General features: G+C 41.9%; 1 protein-coding gene across 5 annotated transcripts in view; it reads right to left on the reverse strand.

The window, feature by feature from the left end:
- The window catches only part of ACSL5 (acyl-CoA synthetase long-chain family member 5), a 59,430-nt gene that overhangs the window by 20,498 nt on the left and 13,804 nt on the right, over positions 1–25,128 (reverse strand). For 4 of the 5 annotated variants that reach the window (XM_005698481.2, XM_018041568.1, XM_005698483.3 and 1 more), the window contains exons 2-3: positions 8,939–9,123; positions 5,273–5,381 (exon numbers count right to left, since the gene is read on the reverse strand). In XM_005698481.2, the coding sequence (XP_005698538.1) occupies positions 5,273–5,381; positions 8,939–9,094 (265 nt within the window). In that variant the 5' untranslated portion in view covers positions 9,095–9,123. The remainder of the gene's footprint in view (positions 1–5,272; positions 5,382–8,938; positions 9,124–25,128) is intronic. The other variant, XM_005698484.3, reaches the window with a different exon arrangement.

Genomic DNA, 25,128 nt, shown 5'->3' on the forward strand with positions numbered 1-25,128 from the left:
GACAGAGAAGACTGGTGGGCTGCAGTCCACAGAGTCACAAAGAGTCAGACATGATTGAAGCGACTTAGCATATGTACACAGTAAAAAAATGTGCTCATAAAAATTTAGACAAAAATACAAGTCATCAATAATCTCATCACATAAACACCATTATCAAGACTGATATTAAGTATTTTCTTTGATACTTCCTTTGATTGTTTCAAGGTTATTTTCATTCCACATATATTTTTGGTATCCTGATTTCTTTCCCCATTTTATACAAATATTCCCATTATTATTTCTTCTCTACAGAGATTTTAATGGCCTTATTATGGCCAAGTAGTGAAAGATTCTAGTGTATAGCTGAATTGATCTCATTTTGGGCATGGAGATTGTTTCCAAAATTGACACCTCAAATAATGCTACAATACATATTTTCAAATTGATCATTTCAAAGTTAGAACATTTCCTTAGAATAGAGCATTTTAAATGAAATAACTGGGTTGGGAAGGGTGGCAGGAGCTGGGGGAGAGGACAGTTGATTAGAAAGCTCAGGGTTTTTTTTTAACTTTTTATTTTGTAGTGGGGTACAGCCGATTAACAATGTTGTGACTCTTTAGGAGAACAGTGAAGGGACTCAGCCACATGTATATATACACCTATCCAATCCTCCCCCAAACTCGCCTCTCATCCAAACTGCCACATGACATTGAGCAGAGTTCCATGTTATACAGCTCAGGTTTTTGATACCCAGCACCACATTGCTTGGGGAATCAGTTGGGACAATTTGCTTTTTCTCCCACCAGCAAATATCAAGTCATAGACACTAAATAGTCACTTTTTTTTTTAATAGTCACTTTTTAATATGCCTTCTGGTTTAACAGATTTTAAAAGTTATTACTTTAGTCTAAGCTTCTTTCACAGCTATTAAAATGGGACCTTTTCCCTTATTTGTTAAGCTTCATTGACTTTCATGAATCAGTTGGTAACATACTTTATATGTGACTGTCTTCTGAGACACAAAGTCATAAAGAACTACAAGAGCACACGTGAGTATACACAGGAGCACTTGGGTACACACACATGTACATTAGCCTTGAATATTTTTACAACTGTGTCTCACATTTGACAATAGAAGAATTAAACTTCTGAAAATCGAAACTATTCTGCCTTATTTAAAGTTCGAGTAAGTCTGGGAACATCCACTTACTAGAGGAAATAGTCATTTCAGCCACAGAAGTCACAGAAGTTACGGTACTTATGAGGCTACGGAAATGCCCTAACTGGCTGAGAAACCCCCATATCTAAGCCAGAATGAAACTGAGTTATAAATAGGAGCGCAGAAAGGAAGGAAGTTTTACATAGAGGATCTAGCCACATTGCTGAGGGGATTTCAGTTCTAGCCAAAAGGAAGCATTCAAAGAGAAGGTTATGAGGAATTCAGAGGCAAATAAGTGAACTTCTAGACTAAGTGACAGAGGAGAAAGGAAAGAGAGCAGGAAAAAGACAGCCACGTTGACTAAAGAGATTTTTTTTTTTTTTAATGAACATGGAGACTATTCACAGAAAACATTAGTGCTTTTTCTTTCTGCTGAAACAGCTGCATGGAATGCTCAAGAAGTCAAGTCTCAGACTGAGATGTTCCTTGAAGCCCGGCAAGTCCTGCTTTAGGGGCTCACAGCCACTGCTCCAGCCTTCAGTGTGCGCCACTCTACCGATGGACTGGTTTGTACTAACATTAACCCCCAGCGATACGTACCTCTCATGGTCCCTAGCTTACTCTGTGCTGCCACATTAACTCATTGGGTCCTCCCAATAACTATCACTATCCCCACGGAACCAAGAATCATGAACTTGAATGGCTTCAAGCTCACTCATTAAGTGGCAGAGCTGATAAGGGTGAGAAAAACTCTGTTGCATCTCCTTATCACTTCCCTATGGATAAAAATACTAGCAGAGGCCCATGGTCAAGGAATAAGTCAAATAATTGGCCCAAGGGGGTACCAACTAGGGTTTCATTCAACTCTGTGCCCTAATCAGCTTTACTTTGATTAGCCAAAATCCTGACTAGGCAATAGCCTAGCCTTTGATTAATTTAATCAACTTAGATTTTCTGTTCTAAGACATGGCCATCTATAAAGAATCCACCCATTAACAACTTCTCAGCAAAATTGGGGCCCTAAGCTAGGTAGAGTTGAAACTTCAGCACACAAAGCCCTTGGAGAGCTCTGTTTAAAATTCATATTTGGAGGAGAAGGGGACAACAGAGGATGAGATGGTTGGATGGCAGCACCGACTCAATGTACATGAATTTGAGCCAACTCATGGAAATAGAGAAGCACAGAGAAGCAGTTCATGGCGTTGCAAAAAGTTGAGCAGGACTTAGCGACTGAACAGCAACTATCTGGAATTCCAGTTCAGTAAAATACAGTGGAGCAGAGGATCTATATTTTAAACACTACCTGCAGGTAATTCTCCCCAGAGAAGGGCATGACAACCCACTCCAGTATTCTTGCCTGAAGAATCCCTGAAGAGAGGAGCCTGGCGGGCTACAGTCCATAGGGTCACGCAGAATCAGACACGCCTGAAGGAACTTAGCACACATGCGTGCAGGTGATTCTCAACATGGACCATCTACTGGGTACGGATTAAAGACAGAGGTTGTGTGTGTTTGTGTTAAGTTGCTTCAGTTGTTTCCAGTTCTTTACAACCCTGTAGACCATAGCCTGTCCATGGAAATTTTCCAGGCAAGAATATTGGAGTGGGTTGCCATGCCTTCCTCCAGGGGATCTTCCTAACCCAGGGATCAAACCCATGTCTCTTAAGTCTCTTGCACTGACAGGTGTGTTCTTGGCCACTAGAGCCACCTGGGAACCCTATAAAGATAGAGGTTAGGGCCAATGTATTCTATCCCAGTTGTAAGCAGATTTGTCATTTTTTTCTATGGAAATAGGCTGGATTTTTCATGCCTACTTACATGAGAAGCCAATTTATCTGTTTAGCTTTAATTTAACATTGAAAAAAATTCTTAATGAAGGTATCCTATGTGCCACATGCTGTGTGCTGAATGACTTGTATCTATTTCCAATAACAATCTATGCTCAGTGAAGAAAACTTCAAAAAGTGGAAAGTCTCAAAGGAAAGTCTATTGTATTAGCTATATACTATCTTAAGTTGTCAAATAAGTAAACAAACTAGCGGTTGGTTTGTTTTTGTTTGTTATATGGATAGAAATCTAAACCAGTACTGATGTGGAGCCAGAAATACCAAGTACAGTCCACTCTGGAACCTTCAGATAGAAGCTTTCTTTACAATAAACTTTCATTGTCTTGACTGCTGGTGGCTCAGACAGTAAAGCGTCTGTCTACAATGTGGGAGACCCGGGTTCGAGCCCTGGGTTGGGAAGATCCCTGGAGAAGGAAATGGCAATCCACTCAGGGATTGCCTGGAAAATCCCATGGTCAGAGGAGCCCGGTAGGCTACAGTCTATGGGATCGCAAAGAGTCGGACATGACTGAGCGACTTCCCTTCATTGTCTTGAGGAGCAACAACTTTTACAAAACAGTCAAGAGTTGATATAAAACAAAATAATCTAGACGGAGACTTAGATTTCAGTATCAGCATCAACATTTTCTAGCTCTGTCACTTTCAGAATATTCCTGAACCTCTGAGTCTCTATTTCCTCACTTTATAAAAATGAGGTCGGACTGCCCTGTTGGTCCAGTAGTTAAAAATCCACCTGTCAATGCAGGGAACACGGGTTTGATCCCCGGTCCAGGAAGATACCACATGCCTCATGACAACTAAGCCAGGGCACCACAACTACTGAGCCTGCATATGCTCTAAAGTCCCTGCTGCACAACGAGAGGAGCCACTGCAATGAGAAGCCTGCACACCGCAACAAGAGAAAGCCCTCTTGCTGCAACTAGAGAAAGCCCGTGAGCATCAGTGAAGACCGAGCACATTGATGACTGATGACATTGATGACATTGATGACATTGATGACTGATACAGTCATCAATAAATAAAAAATTTAAATGGGGGTGTATAACAACTAATCGGAGAAGGCAATGGCACCCCACTCCAGTACTCTTGTCTGGAGAATCCCAGGGATGGGGGAGCCCGGTGGGCTGCCATCTATGGGGTCGCACAGAGTTGGACACGACTGAAGCGACATAGCAGCAGCAGCGTAACAACTAATCCCTGAGGTGTAAGAAAATAAGTAGATGCTATCCACGCAGTACTGTAGTTAGTACTCAACAGGAATTGGCTGTTAAATATTGTCGTCAGTTCAGTTTAGTCGCTCAGTCGTGTCCGACTCTTTGCGACCCCATGAATTGCAGCACGCCAGGCCTCCCTGTCCATCACCGACTCACGGAGTTAAAAGGCAGAAGAGAAGTAGAGGACAAAAAGTCACATAGGTAAACCTCTACCTGGACAGAATATCACCCTAAAGAAAAAAAGTTATAGGGAGAGTGGGACTTCTCTGGTGGTCCAGTGGCTAAGATACCGACCTTCCAAAGCAGGGGGTCTGGGTTTGATCCCTGGTCGGGGAACTAGATCCCATATGCCATAACTAAGACCTGATGCAGCCAAATAGATACATTAAACATTTTTTTAAAAATATAGGGAGAGTTATAAGCCTGTTGATTTTGAAATGAAGTTAGTATACCCAGCATTGTGTTCAATGATATCAGGTAGAAGTACTGAACCTTGATGTACTTGTTTCATTCACTGAAAATGAACCTACAAAAGGTCATGGGATAATGCTTCTAGGAAAGTCCAAAAGACAATTACCTTCTGTGATACTAAGAGCAGCAACAAGGGCCAGCAGTACAATACTAGGGGCAAGGTCAAGGTAAAAAGTCAGGAGGCCTGAATGTTAATTCTAGCTCAGATTCTATAATGCAGGGAGCTACATTTATGAAACACATCCTCCTAAACAAATGTACTAGTAAATCAACCAAAATATTTTCCTACTGTTAACTCTTTAACAACAGCTTGGCCAGGAATTTCTCCTTGTATTAAATGAGAACCAGATTCAGAGAGGCAAAGTGGTTTGTGCAGTCACACAGCTAGCAATAGAAAAATTGGATTTCAAGCCCAAGTCTGTCCTGATACACAGCTTCCAGCACCCACCCAGATCCTCTGCTAATGTCCCTGCCATGCTGTATTTTTAATTCTTCTCAGACCACCATATTTAAACAAAGTTTTAGAAGTGAGACAGGGAAGGAGAGGTAGGGAACAAGAGCCCGCCTTGGTCTTACAGGCCAGGGGAAACAGCCAGGCTTACCAGACACAGCAAGTCCTCTTTGGAAGATTTCATATAGCGTCTTGGCATCTGAGAAGTAGTAGTGTAGTAGGTCATTGTCCTTCTGGAAAATACTTCCCCGTGCTCCTCCCTAAGACACAAGACTGAGTTTAGGTCAAGCCTGAGTCTTTCCCCACCCTTTCCAAGCCTGTATGGATTGAACTGAAAAGAACATAAATACCGACTATTGAGGTCACACTGATGTCTCTTTTAGTATTCAATCAATCAATTTTTTTAAGTCTCAAAATTGTGATATCTTCATATCAGAGAAACCCAGAGATTGCGGCAGTTATATTTTTGGTAATTTCCCCCCACCTCCCTAGATATATGCATATGCACTCACTCACACACGCATACACACACACACATACCCACACACACACACACAAGAGAGACAATATTATAGTTATGTGCTGTGCTGGGCCTAATTGCTAAGTTGTGCCCGATTCTTTGTGACCCCATGGACTATAGCCCGCCAGGCTCCTCTGTCCGTACTCCTCCCTAAGACACAGAATTCGGAATTCTCCAGGCGAGAATACTGAAGTGGGTTGCCATGCTCTCCCGTAGGGGATCTTCCCAACCCAGGGATTGAACTCAGGTCTCCTAAATTGCAGGCAGATTCTTTACTATTTGAGCCACCAGGGATGCCCTTTTAGAAAAAATCATATTAAGTTTAAACATCTATCAAATGCATACTATGTTCAAGGCACTGTGCAAATATTGTAGATGCAAAGTGGGTTAAGACAAAAGTACCACCTGTGAAAGTGAAGTGAAAGTGAAAGTGCTCAGTCTTGCCTGACTCTTTGCAACCCCATGGACTATACTGTTCATGGAATTCTCCAGCCCAGAATACTGGAGTGGATACACTTTCCCTTCCCCATGGGATCTGCCCATGACTGCCACATAAATGAGAGTTTTGGGAGTTGGGGTAGGGCGAGAAGGGGAAAACATGCAAATATAATACTGTGATGTACACACTGTAATAACAACATATGTTTTGGGAGATGAATGAAGTAACCAATCCTGAATCAAACAGAAAGCCTACAGAGAAGAAATAATATTTCAATAGAGACTCTGAAGACAGTAAGCATTTACCAAAAATATGTGGTTTCATAGAATGGAAGGAAAGGAGAACAGTTCGGAGTGAAGGAATAGCCTGAATAAAGATGCAGAGGAAGTAACAAGGATTTACTGTATAGCACAGGGTATTACACCCAGTATCTTGTAATAACCTATAATGGAATATCATCTGCAAAAAAAAAAGAAAAATCACTATGTGGTTCACCTGAAATGAATAATTGTAAATCAACTATGCTTCAACTTAAAAAAAAAGAAGGCAAGAAAACACATTGCAGATTCTGATGGGCAGCTCAAGAACAGGGTATTTGAGAATGAGGGCATAGCTAGGGATATGTCTAGAAATGCCATCTGGAACTTTAGGATCCAGTCCTGATCTAGATATCCTGGAGCTGCCATAGGAGCTAGAGGTATGATTCAACCCTCATGGAAGTTAGAGAAGTCTTGCCATCAATTAAATAGGCATTCAAAACTGCAAGTTACTACCAAGATAGCGGCTATGAAAGTCCAAGAGAGCCCATGAGACTCTAACAAAAGATCTGACTTAATCTGGAGCATCAGGGAAGATTTCCATCAGATGTCACATTAAGTCAAGACATCAAAAACAAAGTTCTGTTTCTAGAAAAGAAAGATGGGGTCTTGCTCTCTACTTACATAGACAGCATTGAGGAAGAATGAAAGATGATTCAACTTTTGGCAACTGGGTAAGAAGAGATGCATTTAACTGAGATAGACCAGGAGGTGAAGCAGGAAACCGTACAGGTGTGTATGCAAGAGTGGTGTGTGTGTGTGTGTGTGTGTGTGTGTGTGTGTGTGTGCACACTTCAATATGTAAGGGAGAAAACATGCAATAAAAAGATGAGTGGAGCCTGAGGTATTCAAGTGTCACTGAGATGAACTGGAACTCAAAAGAGAGCTCAGATTTGGGTGTCAGAGCCTTTCAGGTACATATTCATATCATATTAGAGGGAGGTTTTCTCAAAAGCTATGAGGATTGAAAGCAGGGATTGGCAGACTATAATTGGGGCCAAACATGGCTAGCCAATTCTTAAATAAAGTTTTATTGGAACACAGCCCTGCCCTCATTTACATATCTCTTGGTGCTTTCTCACTGTAACAGCAGAGTTGAATAGTTACAGCACAACCCATGTGGTCTGCAAAGCCTAAACTCTTCATTATCTGGCCTTCATGGAACAAGTTTGCCAATCCTTGCTTCAAAGGAATCAAAAGTTGGTGAGATCGAAACTCTAGGATAAAGAGAGGAAAGAATCTAAAGGCTATCTTGGAATTAGGAAGAAATCCCACTGAAGGATATGATGAAATGCAAAGGAAGAAGTTTTAAGAAGGAAGTGTCAAGTCAATTGAGAGGAAGAATCGTTGAGTTTATTTTTAAAATTTATTCTTTATTGAAGTATACTTGATTTACAATGTAGTGTTAATTTCTGATGCACAGCAAAATGATTCAGTTATACAAATATATACATTCTTTTTTATATTCTTTTCCACTATGGTTTATGCCAGAATACTGAATATAGTTCCCTGTACTGTACAGTAGTACCGTGTTGTGAATCACTGAATTTAGAAGTTAGATTATGAGTGATGTAGAGAAGTCTGAGGGGATGATAGTGATAAAGGTCAGACCTCAGTGGGTTGAAGTTCATGAAGGGAAATCAACAGTCTGCTCTTAAAGACTCAGGGGAAAGGGATGATTGAAAAGACATGGCAGCCTGGAGTATCAGGATTATAGGAACAGTAAGATGCTGATGAAAATCTTTCAAATAAAAGGGAAGGTGGTGGAGAATGGAGGCAACTTGGAGTCAGATTCCCAACTAGGAGCACAGAGTTTGTAACAAGATCAGAAAGGGTTAGCTTTAATGCTTTCTTCTCTGAAAAGTGTTGAAGATGAAAAACCATGAGAGAAAATTCTTGGCACTATCCCTTAGAGTTCAGAGATATAGGAAGTGGTATGATTTGCTAAAATGTCAAAGAATTGAGGGGAGAAGCCCAGTTCAATGTCTGTCAGTTTTAAGAGAGACTATTAACTCAGAGCTGGAATTGAATTCAATAACTTTTTCTTTTGTACCATTCTTAGACATGGTATTTCTCAATGAAAATGTTCTTCTGTCCGCCGAGTCCTAACTCTATCATTTAGACTGTGGGTCAGCAACGTGTTCCTGCAACGGGCTAGATAATAAATACTTTAAGCTTTGTGGAACACATATGATCTAGCCCTTTCTTTTTATTCTTTTTATATATCCTTTGAAAAATATAAAGAATCTTCTTAGCTTGCTCACACGGATAAAGGTGGATTTTTGCTGCATGCTATAGTTTGCCAATCTCACATCTAGATTTTTGGCATCATAAAACCAGTAAAATCTGTGATTTCATTACAAACAAAAATGTACCATTACTAGAACTTTCAACTTGTAGATTTTCTGTTTATTTTTGCTAATCAAAAAGGCTTACTTTCCCACACTACTCCCAGTCTCCTTTACCACCTCTCCTAAGGTCTTGAGTTACAGTTTGTGTTCCATGAAGGCTGACAAACTGCAAAGGTAATTGGCATGTTACCTCAATTCCCACCGACTGCTTGTTCAGATCAACATGAGGCAAGGTGGGCTGAGGTCTGTTAACCAACCACAGGAAGATGGCAGCTCCGAAGGTCAGGACGCAGATCAGTGCCGGGGTTGGAAGTGGGGAAAACAAGAAGTTAAAGATAAAAAGCATCTTTATGAATAGCAGCAGGAAATTCAAGCCTGTAAAAAAAAAAGGAAAGAAAAAGAGGAAATTGCTGTACTTTTTTTTTGCTCAAACAGCTCTCTATGCTTACAGAAGTTACACACACATACACAGCTTCTAACCCTCCAAATAGCCATGGTTAACTACTCTAGCAGCTGAATTCCTCCCACTGTTTACCTTAGCAATGTCGGAAATACTAGAATACGTTCTCCACCCTGGCTACTTGACTGTCCTCCCACAAGTGGGAAAGGATCAAAGGAAAGAGGTTAATCATTTCCCAGACAATTTTGAGAAATGACTACTGCTTTATTTTTTGGTTCACAAACCCTAGAAGAAGCCCTCTGGATCCAACATAAGCTGGTAGTCAAAGGAGGGGGCTCCAGAGAGCTTTCCCACCCAGGCAGACGGAGGGTCATGAAGGACTCTTACGACTGCTTCTCCCTAGTATCAGCCAAATAGAAGACGGAACCTCTGGAGAGGTAATATCACCCATCTTAGAAATTATGTGTTCTCCTGTGAAGAACATTTCCTGCTGGCCCAGATATGCCTTGCTCATTGCTTTATTTTCTGAGCCATCAGGAGAGTCTCAGAGATCAAAAGCATGAAAACTTGCTGGGTCCAAAGTCCTCTTTCTCCAGGGAACCTGGAGGAATCATTTTTATCAGAGACAACTTTAGCCAGGTCCACAGAAAGGTGGCTGGAGAATGGGCCCGACACACGGTAGCCGGGAGGCATTGAAGATTTAAGCCAGGAAGAGATCTCCAGGAATCCAAAGAAACAAAATCTTCCCTTCACAACTCAACTTTACTTGTAGCTTCCAGCCAACTTTAGCTTCAAACTACTCTATAACGAGGCATTAACATTTGGGTAGATCCTAGGACCTTATTCTCACTGACATTATCTCTTCCAGGTCTTGCCTCAAAACTTTCAGACTTGATTAGGGCAATAACAGCAGCAAACATATGAGCACCAACTGTATGCCAGGCACCAAGCTGGGTTGTTTGCATGGATTATCTAATTTATTTCAACCAATATCACAAAGTCACATTTTACAGATAAGAAAATAGAAACTCCCAAAAGTAAAGTGACTTCTTGTCCAAGGTCATTCACCATTTCCCACTGCTGCCTCCCCATTAAAATCGACAAAACCACAACTCATTTACTCCTTACAGAGTCTAGCCATAGAGTTCAAGGAGGCTGAATTCATCCAGCAGCTTATGAGTCACCTCAAAGGATGTTCAGATGTTGTATGTGTTTCTCCAGTAGTCATGGGGGATGGGAGAGTTGGACCATAAAGAAGGTTGAACACTGAAGAACTGATGTTCTCGAACTGTGGTACTGGAGAAGACTCTCGAGAGTCCCTTGGACAGCAAGATCAAACCAGTCAATCCTAAAGGAAATCAATCCTGAATATTCACTGGAAGGGCTGATGCTGAAGCTGAAACTCCAGTACTTTGGCCACCTCATGAGAAGAGTTGACTCATTGGAAAAGACTCTGATGCTGGGACGGATTGGGGGCAGGAGGAGAAGGGGACGACAGAGGATGAGATGGCTGGATGGCATCGCCAACTTGATGGACATGAGTTTGAGCAAACTCTGGGATATAGGGAAGAACAGGGAAGCCTAGGGTGCTGCAGTGCATGGGGTTGCAAAGAGCTGGACACAACTGAGTGACTGAACAACAACAAAAATTTACTATAATGCTCTACAGAACAATATCTCAAGAGACAAGAGCAAACATTCTGACTCAAAATCAAGAGAGTGAATAAAGTCCAACAAAGAACTTTATCAGATCAAACTCACAGTCACCATTCGAGCTTTGAGGCAGCTGCCACTAGCAGGCATCTGGAAACTTCTCCATTAAGAAAAACAGTTCAGCCCACTCTCACAGAGGCTTTTATAAAGCCTAGAAATTTTGTGTAGGAGCAGGAACAGTCACAAGAAACCGTGAGTCACTTTTCATCATTTTTTTCTGCCTCTAATTGGTTATTATCTGAATTTGGAGTAGTCCCTTGACATTGTTTGGAGGAAAATGGAACTTCCAGAGCCTGAGATGACTGTCCCAACTCTGGTTTCTTCCATGTTGTGTTAAGGTGGAAGAAAAAAAAAAGAAGCTTAAAAATAAAAGTCAGATCCCCAGGTGGTAGGTTACCTAACAACAGGTGCTGTTGTCACAGTCTGCCAGGATTCTGAGAGCTGGAGTTTTGGGAATCTGGCTTTACCCAGGCTTGTATGATGAAGCGGCAGTCCAGGAGGCAAAACTCATTCAAGAGCCAGCCATGCGGGACACTGTCTCTCCAAAGGCTGGCCATCCCAGCCAGGCTGATAAGGGGGGTCGCCCCAGGAAAAAGTGCAAAATGCATAGGCAGCAGTGAGGAGCAACCTGCTTTGTGCTCACCCACCTCTGCCCACTGGCAACCTCTCTGGCCTCAGCCTGGATTCTGCCACCAGTCTGGTGGTATCTTAGGATCTGGGGTTCTGCCTTCTGCTCTCATCCCACCCTCAAATAAGAGATTTTTACCTGCATCCCCTTTTTGGCCTCAAGAACAAGTTGTTGCCCTTCAGACATTTGCTCTCATCTTACGCAAGGCAGATTTATGTCTTAATGGGAGATTTAATGGGAGACTTTGTAAACAAAAATTTCGAAAGAGGATTAAAGGTTAAATGTGCCAGGGTAGGATGGGGAGGAGAAGGCAATGGCACCCCGCTCCAGTACTCTTGCCTGGAGAGTCCCATGGATGGAGGAGCCTGGTGGGCTGCAGTCCATGGGGTCGCTAAGAGTCAGACACGACTGAGCGACTTCACTTTCACTTTTCACTTTCATGCATTGGAGAAGGAAATGGCAACCCACTCCAGTGTTCTTGCCTGGAGGATCCCAGGGACAGAGGAGCCTTGTGGGCTGCTGTCTATGGGGTCGCACAGAGTCGGACACGACTGACGCGACTTAGCAGCAGCAGCAGGATGGGGAAGAGAGGGGTGAACTTCCTGGCAGGTAACATGAAGGGAGGAGAGAAAGAGCCCTTGGCCTGTCTAACAGTGGCACTCGCTGTCCACACCGGCTGATTCTTACAGTGAGGTAATGTGAGGCCAGGGTCATCGGAAGGTCAGATTTTTTTTTTCTCTAGAAAACCTGGAACACTGGATCTTTGTGAAAGCTAAATTTTAACTTCTGGTTTAATGAATACAGGTCTGGCATGGTATAAATGAAAACTTAGTAACTGGGGACTTCCCTGGCGGTCCAGTGGATAAGAATCTGCCTTCCAATGTAGAGGATGTGGATTTGATCCCTGGTGGGGGAACTAAGATCCCACATGCTGCAGGGCAACTAATGAGAATGAGTGCTCTGAAGCCCATTCACCAGAACTAGAGAAGCCCAATGACGCAGCTAAGACCCAACACAGCCAAATTAAATAAATGAACATATATTTTTTAAAAAGGGGGGGTTGGGGGAAGAATGGACATATGTATATGTATGGGAGGGGAAATACATACACATTAGGTTTAATTAATCTGGATGATGCTCTACCAATTCTTGAGCCTTCATTTTATACATCAGTTCAGTTCAGTTCAGTCACTCAAACGTGTCTGACTCTTTGCGACCCAGTGAATCGCAGGACACCAGGCCTCCCTGTCCATCACCAACTTCCAGAGTTCACTCAGACTCACATCCATCGAGTCAGTGATGCCATCCAGCCATCTCATCCTCTGTTGTCCCCTTCTCCTCCAGCCCCCAATCCCTCCCAGCATCAGAGTCTTTACCAATGAGTCAACTCTTCGCATGAGGTGGCCAAAGTACTGGAGTCTCAGCTTTAGAATCATTGCATCCAAAGAACACCCTGGGCTGATCTCCTTTAGAATGGACTGGTTGGATCTCCTTGCAGTCCAAGGGACTCTCAAGAGTCTTCTCCAACACCACACTTCAAAAGCATCAATTCTTCGGTGCTCAGCCGTCTTCACAGTCCAACTCTCACATCCATACATGACCACTGGAAAAACCATAGCCTTGACTAGATGGAACTTTGTTGGCAATGTAATGTCTCTGCTTTTGAATATGTTATCGAGGTTGGTCATAACTTTTCTTCCAAGGAGTAAGCATCTTTTAATTTCATGGCTGCAATCACCATCTGCAGTGATTTTGGAGCCCCCCAATAATAAATTCTGACACTGTTTCCACTGTTTCCCCATTTCCCATGAAGTGATGGGACCGGATGCCATGATCTTCATTTTCTGAAAGTTGAGCTTTAAGCCAACTTTTTCACTCTCCACTTCCACTTTCATCAAGAGGATTTTTAGTTCCTCTTCACTTTCTGCCATAAGGGTGGTGTCATCTGCATATCTGAGGTTATTGATATTTCTCCCGGAAATCTTGATTCCAGCTTGTGCTTCTTCTAGCCCAGCGTTTCTCATGATGTACTGTGCATAGAAGTTAAATAAGCAGGGTGGCAATATACAACCTTGACGTACTCCTTTTCCTATTTGGAACCAGTCTGTTGTTCCATGTCCAGTTCTAACTGCTGCTTCCTGACCTGCATACAGATTTCTCAAGTGGCAGGTCAGGTGGTCTGGTATTCCCATCTCTTTCAGAATTTTCCACAGTTTCCTGTGATCCACAGAGTCAAAGGCTTTGGCATAGTCAATAAAGCAGAAATAGATGTTTTTCTGGAACTCTCTTGCTTTTCCCTTGATCCAGCAGATGTTGGCAATTTGATCTCTGGTTCCTCTGCCTTTTCTAAAACCAGCTTGAACATCAGGAAGTTCACGGTTCATGTATTGCTGAAGCCTGGCTTGGAGAATTTTGAGCATTACTTTACTAGCATGTGAGATGAGTGCAATTGTGTGGTAGTTTGAGAATTCTTTGGCATTGCCTTTCTTTGGGATTGGAATGAAAATGGACCTTTTCCAGTCCTGTGGCCACTGCTGAGTTTTCCAAATTTGCTGGCATACTGGATGCAGCACTTTCACAGCATCATCTTTCAGGATTTGAAATCACTCAACTGGACTTCCATCACCTCCACTAGCTTTGTTCGTAGTGATGCTTTCTAAGGCCCACTTGACTTCACATTCCAAGATGTCTGGCTCTAGGTGAGTGATCACACCATTGTGATTATCTTGGTCTTGAAGATATTTTTTGTACAGTTCTTCTGTGTATTCTTGCCACCTCTTCTTAATATCTTCTGCTTCTGTTCCATACAATTTCTGTCCTTTATAGAGCCCATCTTTGCATGAAATGTTCCCTTGGCATCTCTAATTTTCTTGAAGAGATCTCTAGTCTTTCCCATTCTGTTGTTTTCTCCTATTTCTTTGCATTTATCACTGAGGAAGGCTTTCTTATCTCTTCTTGCTATTCTTTGGAACTCTGCATTCAGATGCTTATATCTTTCCCTTTCTCCTTTGCTTTTTGCTTGTCTTATTTTCACAGCTATTTGTAAGGCCTCCCCAGACAGCCATTTTGCTTTCTTGCATTTCTTTTCCATGGGGATGGTCTTGATCCCTGTCTTCTGTACAATGTCACGAACCTCTGTCCATAGTTCATCACACACTCTTTCAGATCTAGGACCTTAAATCTATTTCTCACTTCCACTGTATAATCATAAGGCATTTGATTTAGGTCATACCTGAATGGTCTAGTGGTTTTCCCTACTTTCTTCAATTTAAGTCTGAGTTTGGCAATTAAGGAGTTCATGATCTGAGCCACAGTCAGCTCCTAGTCTTGTTTTTGTTGACTGTATAGAGCTTCTCCATCTTTGGCTGCAAAAAATATAATCAGTCTGATTTCGGTGTTGACTATCTGGTGACGTCCATGTGTAGAGTCTTCTCTTGTGTTGTTGAAAGAGGGTGTTTGCTATGACCAGTGTGTTCTCTTGGCAAAACTCTATTAGCCTTTGCCCTGCTTCATTCTGTATTCCAAGGCCAAATTTGCCTATTACATCAGGTGTTTCTTGACTTCCTACTTTTGCATTCCAGTCCCCTATAATGAAAAGGACATCTTTTGTGTGTGTTAGTTCTAAAAGGTCTTGTAGGTCTTCATAGAACTGTTCAACTTCAGCTTCTTCAGCGTTACTGGTAGGGTCATAGACTTGGATAACTGTGATATTGAATGGTTTGCCTTGGAAATGAACAGAGATCATTCTGTTGTTTTTGAGACTGCATCCAAGTACTGCATTTTGGACTCTTTTGTTGGCCATGATGGCTACTCCATTTCTTCTAAGGGATTCCTGACCACAGTAGTAGATATAATGGTCCTCTGAGTTAAATTCACCCATTCCAGTCCATTTTAGTTTGCTGATTCCTAGAATGTCGACATTCACCCTTGCCATCTCCTGTTTGACCACTTCCAATTTGCCTGGATTCATGGACTTAACATTCTAGGTTCCTATGCGATATTGCTCTTTACAGCTTCTATCACCAGTCACATCCACAACTGGGTATTGTTTTTGCTTCGGCTCCATCCCTTCATCCTTTCTGGAGTTATTTCTCCACTGATCTCCAGTAGCATACTGGGCACCTACTGACCTAGAAAGTTCCTCTTTCAGTATCCTATCATTTTGCCTTTTCACACTGTTAATGGGCTTCTCAAGGCAAGAATACTGAAGTGGTTTGCCATTCCCTTCTCCAGTGGACCACATTCTGTCAGACCTCTCCACCATGACCTGCCCAATTTGGGTGGCCCCACGGGCATGGCTTAGTTTCATTAAGTTAGACAAGGCTGTGGTCTTAGTGTGATTAGATTGACTAGTTTTCTGTGAGTATGGTTTCAGTGTGTCTGCCCTCTGATGTCCTCTGGCAACATCTACCGTCTTACTTGGGTTTCTCTTACCTTAGAGGTAGAATATCTCTTCATGGCTGCTCCAGCAAAGTACAGCCGCTGTTCCTTACCTTGGACGAGGGGCATCTCCTCATCGCCACCCCTTCTGACCTTGAACGTGGAATCGCTCCTCTAGGCCCTCCTGTGCCTGCGTAGCCACTTCTCTTTGGACGTGGGGTTGCTCCTCCTGGCCGCCGCCCCTGGCCTCGGCAGCTGCAACCGGCGCACATAGCGCAGCCGAGAGGAGCTACCCCACGTCCGAGGTCACGGGCAGAAGCGGGGAGGACCCCATGCCCGAGGGGCGGTGGCCAAGAGGAGTTACCCCACGTCCAAGGTCAGGGACAGTGGCCGAGAGTGCCAGGCTGCGACGGCGCAGGAACAGCCAAGAGGAGCTACCTCACGTCCATTTTATACATACTCCTGTCCTATTGACCATAAATGGGATTAGTTCGACCACTTCACTACCTTGCCTACAACTGGCAAGGGGCTTTGTTTGCGGTAAACACTGAAGGATGAATCTATTTCGTCAGCTGAAATAGCTTACTCACTTCTGTTTGCTATTGCCGATCAGGTATATCCACACAGGCTATACACAGAATTTCAGTTCCTTTCTCCGTGGCTCCCATATTTTTTTAAATAGAGGTAAAATTCACATAACGTAGAATAAACCACTTTTAAAATGGATAATTTAGTAACATTCAGTACGTTCACAGGGTTGTGTAACCACCATCTCTAGCTATTTCCAAAACATTTTCATCACAGCAAACAGCGGAAACCATGCACCCAATTAACTGCCACTCTTGTTCTCCCCTCCCCACACCCTTGGCAACCACTAATTTACTTTCTGTTTCTGTGTATTGGGTTGGCCAAGAAGTTCCTTTGGGTCTTCCAGTAAGGTGTTATGGAAAAACCCAAATAAACTTTTTTCCCAACTCAGCATTTACCAATTTTGAATATTTCATATAAGTGGAGTCAGATAATATGTGACCTTTGTGTCTAATTTCTTCCACTTAATATTTTTAAGGTTTATCCATGTTTACAGTTTAGCATGTATTGGTATTATCTTTCATCCCTTCTTATGGCTGAATAAAATTCCAGTGTATGGACAGACCACGTTTTGCTGCCCCATTCATCAGCTGGTGGATATTTGGGTTGTTTCCACCATTTGGATATGGTGAATAGTGCTATGACGTGTATATAAGTCTTGTTTGAATATCTATTTTCAATTATTTGGGGGTAAATACGTAGTAGTGGAATTGCTGGTTCACATGGCAATTTTATGTTTACTTTTTGAAGAATCACCAAACTGTTTCCCATAGTAGCTGTATCATTTTTATATTCCAACCAGCAACGTAAAGGATTCCAACTTTTTACATCCTTACCAACTTCTGCTATTCTCTCTCTTTTTAATCATAGCCATTTTAATGGGCCTGAAATGGCACCTCACTTTGGTTTTGATCTGCAGTTCCCTTATGACTAATGATGTTGAGCAACTTTTCATCTGCCTTTTTGTCATTTGCATTTCTTCTATGAAGAAATGTCTATTTCAGCCATTTGCCTATTTTTAAATTGAGCTATAATTTGTCCTTTAGTTGTTGAGTTGTAAGCTTTCTTTATATATTACAGATACTAGATTCTTTTCAGATAAATACTTTTCAAATATTTTCTCCCAATGTATAGGTTGTCATTTCACTATCTTGAGAGTCTCCTCTTTGATGCACAACACAGACACGTTTTGAAACTGAGGATTCTGGCACTAGAGAGAATTTGCAACCATATCGTGTAAATCTCTCACTGCTTAAATGGGAGAAACTGAAGAGCTTGAAAGAAGGCAAGACCTTCAGGTTACACCAGTACTGGACTGGTTGCCATTCTAAACTTTAGAATCTACTAACACTTCCAGAGGTACTCAGATAACAAGGGGGAAAGCCACCCTCTCTCTCGTCATGTGTCCTGTGTCACTTGTATTACAGTTCTGGACCTGTCGCTCCACAGAAACCCCTGCAAGAAAGAATGGAATAGGGAGAAGTGCAATAGCAGTTAAAAAAAAAAAAACAGAGGAAGGAGAGCTGTGTTATGCTGTAGCTAGGAGTTCCTGTTTGAAGTTATCTACAGATGGTCGAACAAGCCACAGGCTTCCCCCAAATGGAAAGCTTCCTTTGCTTTTTGATGTGGTAACACTGACACGCCTAAGCCCCATCCCCTCGATGCCCATCTGTCCTCAGCCCTTCCCCTGATTCTCTCCAGGGCCCTCCTTTCCTCTGTGGTTTGGATGGCCAGAGCCAGCATTACTTATCTGGCTCCTGACATACTGACTTTTCAAGCTAGCAGAAGGACATCTTCTGCCTTCATACTTGCTTGCAAGCTCCCAGGACCAGCCTTGGTACCTAAGTTGTAACCACCCCATATTCACCTTTGGGTTTTGCTCCTTTGAAGATCTGGGGCAGCATGTCCTAAGTCTCGTTTTCTTTGGAAAAGTCCCTAAATGACCCCTTCTACTCTGAATTCACGTTTTTTGGTCAATGATGTTTATTGCTATGAGTCTTTCAGATTATCCCTAGAGTCTACAAATAATTTTTCTTCTCATTATTCCTTCCATTTAAAATATTTTATTTTTCTGCCATATATTCTGCTTTTCAAGCATAAGTCTACTCCAGTCCTAGGGTCTCTGCATTTGCTCTTCTTTTTGGCCTGAAACGCTATCCCACAAATTTGAAATGGTCATGTATTGCTTCTACGTAGGATCTCAACTCCAATGTCGTTTCCTCAGAGGCTCTCTAGGATCACCCTATTGGACCTCAAACGCTATCATAGATAGACCCTGGTTTCTCTTCTTCACGTCACTGTCAGCTTTCTTAAACAGTCCTGGTCCATTTTGGTCCATTGCCTCTATTAAACTGATGCTTTCACTGGAATGGGGATTTTTGTTTTGTTCGTTGCGGTGCTTCCAATGCCTGCATCATGCTTGGCACAGAGGAAACTTTCAATGAGTAACTGGTTACTGAATAAATGATCAGTTTTCTAGTTCAGAATTATCTGTTCTACATACTCTCAGTTGACTCATTTTTCCCTTAGTAAAATTCCCCCACCCACAAGCTCTCCAATCTTAGATCATCAAAAATCACTCTGGACAATCTTGAGCCATGTATTCCCAATCAATATTTTGACAATATCGGTTTTGGGATAACAGATGGTGAAAGGATATATTTCTAACACATCAAAAGCTGGTTAGGATCAGGCTATTCCTCTAGGTTTAGAGGAAGCTACAGGATGGATCTTATCAGATGAGGTCATCTACAGTGTTCAGTGGGAAAAAAATCCAGCCTGGAAATATGTAATTCTGTTACTCTGGATTTCTGGAATTCAAAGGACAATAAGACAAATTATCCTTGCTTTTAAGCTTGAAGAACTAATTATTTTTCTATGCAATAATGAATATATATTGCAATTATAAGCTATTTACAAAAAAAAGTTGCCTTCTAGAAAGTGGCCCACTCATTTGGGTTTAACTGGTTTTTGTGTTCTCCTGTATGTATGGGCTCATTCTGTGCTGATAGAAAGCTCATTAAAAGAGAGTCCAGAGTCCCCAAGTTCTTATACCCAATTAATCAACATTCTTCCATCCTGAATTACCTACTGTCTCCTAGAGACTATGTCACAAGTCTTCACAACTCATAATGACTCCAGAGGGGCCTGTGTGTTATTTAGCAGGCTGTATATGAAAGTTCTGCTTTCTTGGTTGGGCTTTAAGTTCTAACCCAGCCTTCACTGTTATTTCTGCCACCTTCAGTTCAGGAGGGCTTCATTTCATTCCTCAAAGGCTTTCCTGCTGGCTCAGCAGTAAAGAATCTGCCTGCCAATGCAGGAGATGTGGGTTTGACCCCTGGGTGGGGAAGATCCCCTGGAGAAGGAAATGGCAACCCACTCCAGTATTCTTGCCTGGGAAAATCTCATGGACAGAAGAGCCTAGTAGGATACAGTCCATAGGGTTACAAAAGAGTCAGACGTGATTTAGCAACAACAACAACATTTCATTCCTTAACTGAATAGTTAATATGTATAGACAAATTTCAAAATAAGGGCAAAAGATCAAAAGGACATTACAAACCAATAGCCTCATGAGTACGCTTGGGAGGAACTGATAAACTTTTCCTTAATATGCAATGAATGTGAACCACATAAGTGTTCTATTGAAAGATCCTTCACCTACTTTCCTCAAGAACTAAGGAGTTTTCACCTTCTCTTATACCTTTACTCTTATGTAGCAAATAGAGTTTTCTTCTACTAAAAAATAAAAGATAATATGATTTGAGACAACAAACTTGTTTTGCAAATCTTGCCAGAGGAAAAGCTGATAATGAGGACAGGGAACTATACTCAGCATCTTATAATAATTTATAATGAAAGAGAATGTAAAAAAAAGAATATATATATTTACATACATAGGAATAACTGAATCACTTTGCTGTATACCTGAAACTAACACAACATTGTAAACCAACTATATTTCAATAATATTTTAAATAATAATAGTTTTTTAAAGGCAGATACAGAAAAGCATTGGTTCTTAAAGAGGGTAAACCTCAACTAACCATGCTGTTATTATTTTTATGTTTTTTTTTACGACAATCAATATTTCTTGCTCATCTTTCATCCAGGATCCAGGTACCCATGCTATTTTAAATCATTCAAAAATTAAAAGGACCAATAATCAGTTATATCCAAGATAAAATTTGTTGTCATATTTCCCAATTTTAAAAAAAGTAGCTGAGAGGGGAATCCTTAAATTCCTCTAAAGAAATAAGAGGCAATTATGAGATATGTCAATAAGGTGTCATCTCATCGCAATGACTCTTATCCAACTCTTTGGACTATAGCCCACCAGGCTCCTCTGTCCATGGGATTTTTCAGGCAAGATATTGGAGTGGATAGCTATTTCTACCTCTAAAGGATCTTCCCAACCCAGGGGTCAAACTCATGTCTCTTGCATCTCCTGCATTGCAGGCAGATTTGTTGTCTGCTGAGCCATCAGGGAAGGCTTCAGTAAGGTGGCCAGTTACCAAACCACTAGTCAGAAAATCAATAGCTTTCCTATATTTTGAAAATAATGGAAAAGGTGCCATTCCCAATAGTGCATAAAAGAATAAATGTGTAAAATCCATATTTAAAAAGTGAAACCTTGGAAAAAATGGAAATATATACTTGAAATAGTCAAGAGGTCCTATTTTCCTAAATACATCTATACATTTAATGCAACCCTAATAAAGACTAACAAGATTTTCATGGGAAACTAAGAAGTTAAAGCTCACTCAGAAAAATAAAACTTACAGAAAATAGAAAATTTTTGAAAAATCACTGGAATTGGGTGGGTAGCAGTGAACTAAACATTACCAAATTTGCTTACTATGGAAATTTTCTCTTGGTTATCAACACACAGGTCTATGTAACGAGATAATCCTGAAATAACCTCAGTGGACGCTATCATCATATACTAAATTGCAGTCCAAATTTAGATAGATTTTTTTTCACTTCTAGTCAATGTGTTGAAACAACTGCTGATTTCTGTCTTACCCCTAAAACAAAAATACATTGGAAGGACTTCCCTGGTAGTACAGTGGATAAGAATCCACCTGCAAATGCAGGAACACGGGTTCAGTCCCTGGGCTGGAAGTGTTAGGTAGGTAGAACAGGGAAAAGGAGTCTAAATGGCAGCGGCTACAAGACAAGGAAGGGAAAAGCCCACAAAAATGAAACAAAAGAAGGTCCCAGGACCGGAGTGAGGACTTCAGGTAAAACAAACAACACTCCTGGCTGGCCCAATTTACATAAGACAGGCCCAGGGAGAGATAAACATACAAATAGAAGAGCCAGAGCCTGCTCTCTCTCTCTCTCTCTCTCACCTCCACGCGCTGGGGCGCTCTTCTCCTCGTGTCTTTAGATCGACGTGCCCTCACGCCTCGAAGATGGATTTTCCTGCTATCTTCTAAATAAAATAGAGCTGTAACACTGAGTTGTAACACTGATTTGTCTAAAAGCTACAACATGGTCCATTCGAGACCTGAGAGCTATAACATACATGGTCTATCCAAGACCTGAGAGCTGTGACACGCCGACGGGGCTTTAATGTCCGTCACTCCAAATCTTTGTTGTGACGAGACAAAGAATCGAGGAATGTACACTCGCGTGACAGAGGGATTCCACGTGCTGCAGAGCAGCTAAGCGCACGTGCTACAACTACTGAGCCCGAGGGTGGCAACTACTCAGCCTATCCGCTGCAGATCCCAGCCTGCGATCTGGAACGAGAGATGCCACCACAGTGAGAAGCTTGCGGACCTCAACAAGAGAGTAGCCCTCGGTGGCTGCAACTAGAGAAAGCATGTGAGCAGCAGCAAAGACCCAGCACAACCAAAAATAAGTTATTTTAGAAAATACATTGAAGATGGACCAAAGACGAGATATAAAACATTGAAAGCTGTGAGAGAACCGGAGGATAAAAAATATGAGAGAACTGTTTTTTATAATCCTGACATGAAGAAGACTCAAGACAGACATAAAACCTAGAAGCTGTGCAAGGAAAATGTTGGCTTATACAAAACTTTAAAAGATACTTGCCCTGCAGAAAAGATATCAAAGACAAAGTCAAAGACCAACTGGGAATAGTATCAAATATTCCAGGTAGGCAAAGAGCTCATTTCCTCAGTAGAAATGCTTAGAAGTCAAAGAAAAACAGCACAAACCCCAGTAAAACGAGGAGCAGAGGGAATGTCCAGAAAGTTCAAAGCAAAACAAACAGGCTGCTTAAAATAGGGAAAGACATTCAACTGCACTTACAGTTTTTTAAAATGCAAATCTAAATGAAATCCCATTTCCCCATCCTTCAGATTAGCAGTGATGAAGCAGTGTTAAATGCAGGATCAATCATGGAGATGTAAATTTGGGGCAGTCTCCTTAAGGATGTGTCTATTGTCTGAAACCACGATTTAAATTATGTGCCTTTTGACCTAAGGACATGACTAGTAATTTATCTTGTAGAAAAGACCTAAATTCAATAAAGCGCATCACTTTAAGTGGCTGAGTCATGGGTTAGGAATGTGGATTCTGAGTCAGGTTGCACCCAATCTTTGTGATCACCTTTGTGACCTAGGGTAAATAAGCTCTGTGTACTTCTGCGTCTATAAAATGGCATTACTAATGTCTCCCTCATAAGACTATCCTTATGATTAAAGAAGTTAATGTACCTGTGTTGTGCCTAGAACAATGCCTCACCCACAGGCTCAGGTATTAGCTATTATGTTCATCATCATTAAATTTATAGGATTGTTGATAATATCAGACACCAGAAAAGCCTTCCTTGATAGGAGAATAACAAGATAAATTATACCACTTACAACAGAATTATTGGCAGGTATTAGAGAGAATTCTGGAGGAGGAAATGGCAACCCACTCTGGTATTCTTGTTGGAAAAATCCCATGGACAGAGGAGCCTGGTGGGCTATACTCTGTGGGGTCACAAAGAGTTGGACACGACTAAGCAACTGAGCACATTGAGAAAAGTAAAGCAGATCTGTATATATTGATAAGGAAAGAACTGTGTGAAATATCAGGCTTCCCAGGGGACACTAGTGGTAAAGAACTCCTGCCTGCCAGTGCAGGAGACATAAGAGACGTGGGTTCGATCCCTGGGTCGGGAAGATCTCCTGAAGGAGGGCATGGCAATCCACTCCAGTATTCTTGCCTGGAGAATTCCATGTACAGAGGAGCCTGGTGGGTTATAGTCCATAGGGTCACAAAGAGTCAGACACAACTGAAGCGATGTCACACACACACACACACACACACACACACACACACACACACATGAAATATCACCAAGTACTGCAAAGAGCCAACTCATTGGGAAAAAACCCTGATGCTGGGAAACTCTGAAGGCAGGAGGAGAAGGGGATGACAGAGGATGAGAAGGTTGGATGGCATCACCGACTCAATGGACATGAGTTTGAGCAAGCTCCAGGAGATAGTGAAGCATGGGAAGCCTGGTGAGCTGCCGTCCATAGGATCACAAAGAGTCAGATACGACGGAGCAACTGAACAACAACAAAGGGAAAAACTGCTTGGGCAACGTGGTGTATGCTTTTGTGTTCCTGAAAGAATAATCCTCATAGGAAACGACAGACTGAAGAGGAGTTTTTATGAATGGATTTTCTAGAAACGTTTGAGTATTCAATCATTCAGCCTAAAATATTTAAGGGCTTGTCTCCATATCATTGGCCTCCTTGGTGGCTCACATATCATTAGCATCATTCCAGGTGCTGGGGAGATAGTTTTCCTTCCACAGTATTCTATAATCTAGTTCTTGTTCAGGTTTGCTGTTGAACTCCCCAGTAAAATACAACCCCAGTAGGTCATGGAACTCTGCTCAGTGTTATATTGCAGCCTGGATGGGAGGGGAGTCTGGGAGAAAACAGGTACATGCATATGTATGGCAGAGTCCCTCTGCTGTTCACCTGAAACTATCACAACACTGTTAACAGGCTATACCCCAAATACAAAGTGAAAAGTTAAAACTGCAGTAGGGAAGTGGTTTGCTATTCCCTTCTCCAGTGGACCAAATTCTGTCAGTTCTTAAGAGCCCCATGAACAGTATGAAAAGGCAAAATGATAGGATACTGAAAGAGGAACTCCCCAGGTCTGTAGGTGCCCAAGATGCTACTCGAGGTCAGTGGAGAAATAACTCCAGAAAGAATGAAGGGATGGAGCCAAAGCAAAAACAATACCCAGTTGTGGATGTGACTGGTGATAGAAGCAATGTCCGATGCTGTAATAGCAATATTGCATAGGAATCTGGAATGTTAGGTCCATGAATCAAGGCAAATTGGAAGTGGTCAAACAGGAGATGGCAAGGGTGAATGTCGACATTCTAGGAATCAGCGAACTAAAATGGACTGGAATGGGTGAATTTAACTCAGATGACCATTATATCTACTACTGTGGGCAGGAATCCCTTAGAAGAAATGGAGTAGCCATCATGGCCAACAAAAGAGTCCAAAATGCAGTACTTGGATGCAATCTCAAAAACGACAGAATGATCTCTGTTCATTTCCAAGGCAAACCATTCAATATCACAGTTATCCAAGTCTATGCCCCAACCAGTAACACTGAAGAAGCTGAAGTTGAACAGTTCTATGAAGACCTACAAGACCTTTTAGAACTAACACAC

This window comes from Capra hircus, chromosome 26 (assembly GCF_001704415.2).
Source record: "Capra hircus breed San Clemente chromosome 26, ASM170441v1, whole genome shotgun sequence".
In the NCBI taxonomy this organism is placed as follows: Eukaryota; Metazoa; Chordata; class Mammalia; order Artiodactyla; family Bovidae; genus Capra; species Capra hircus.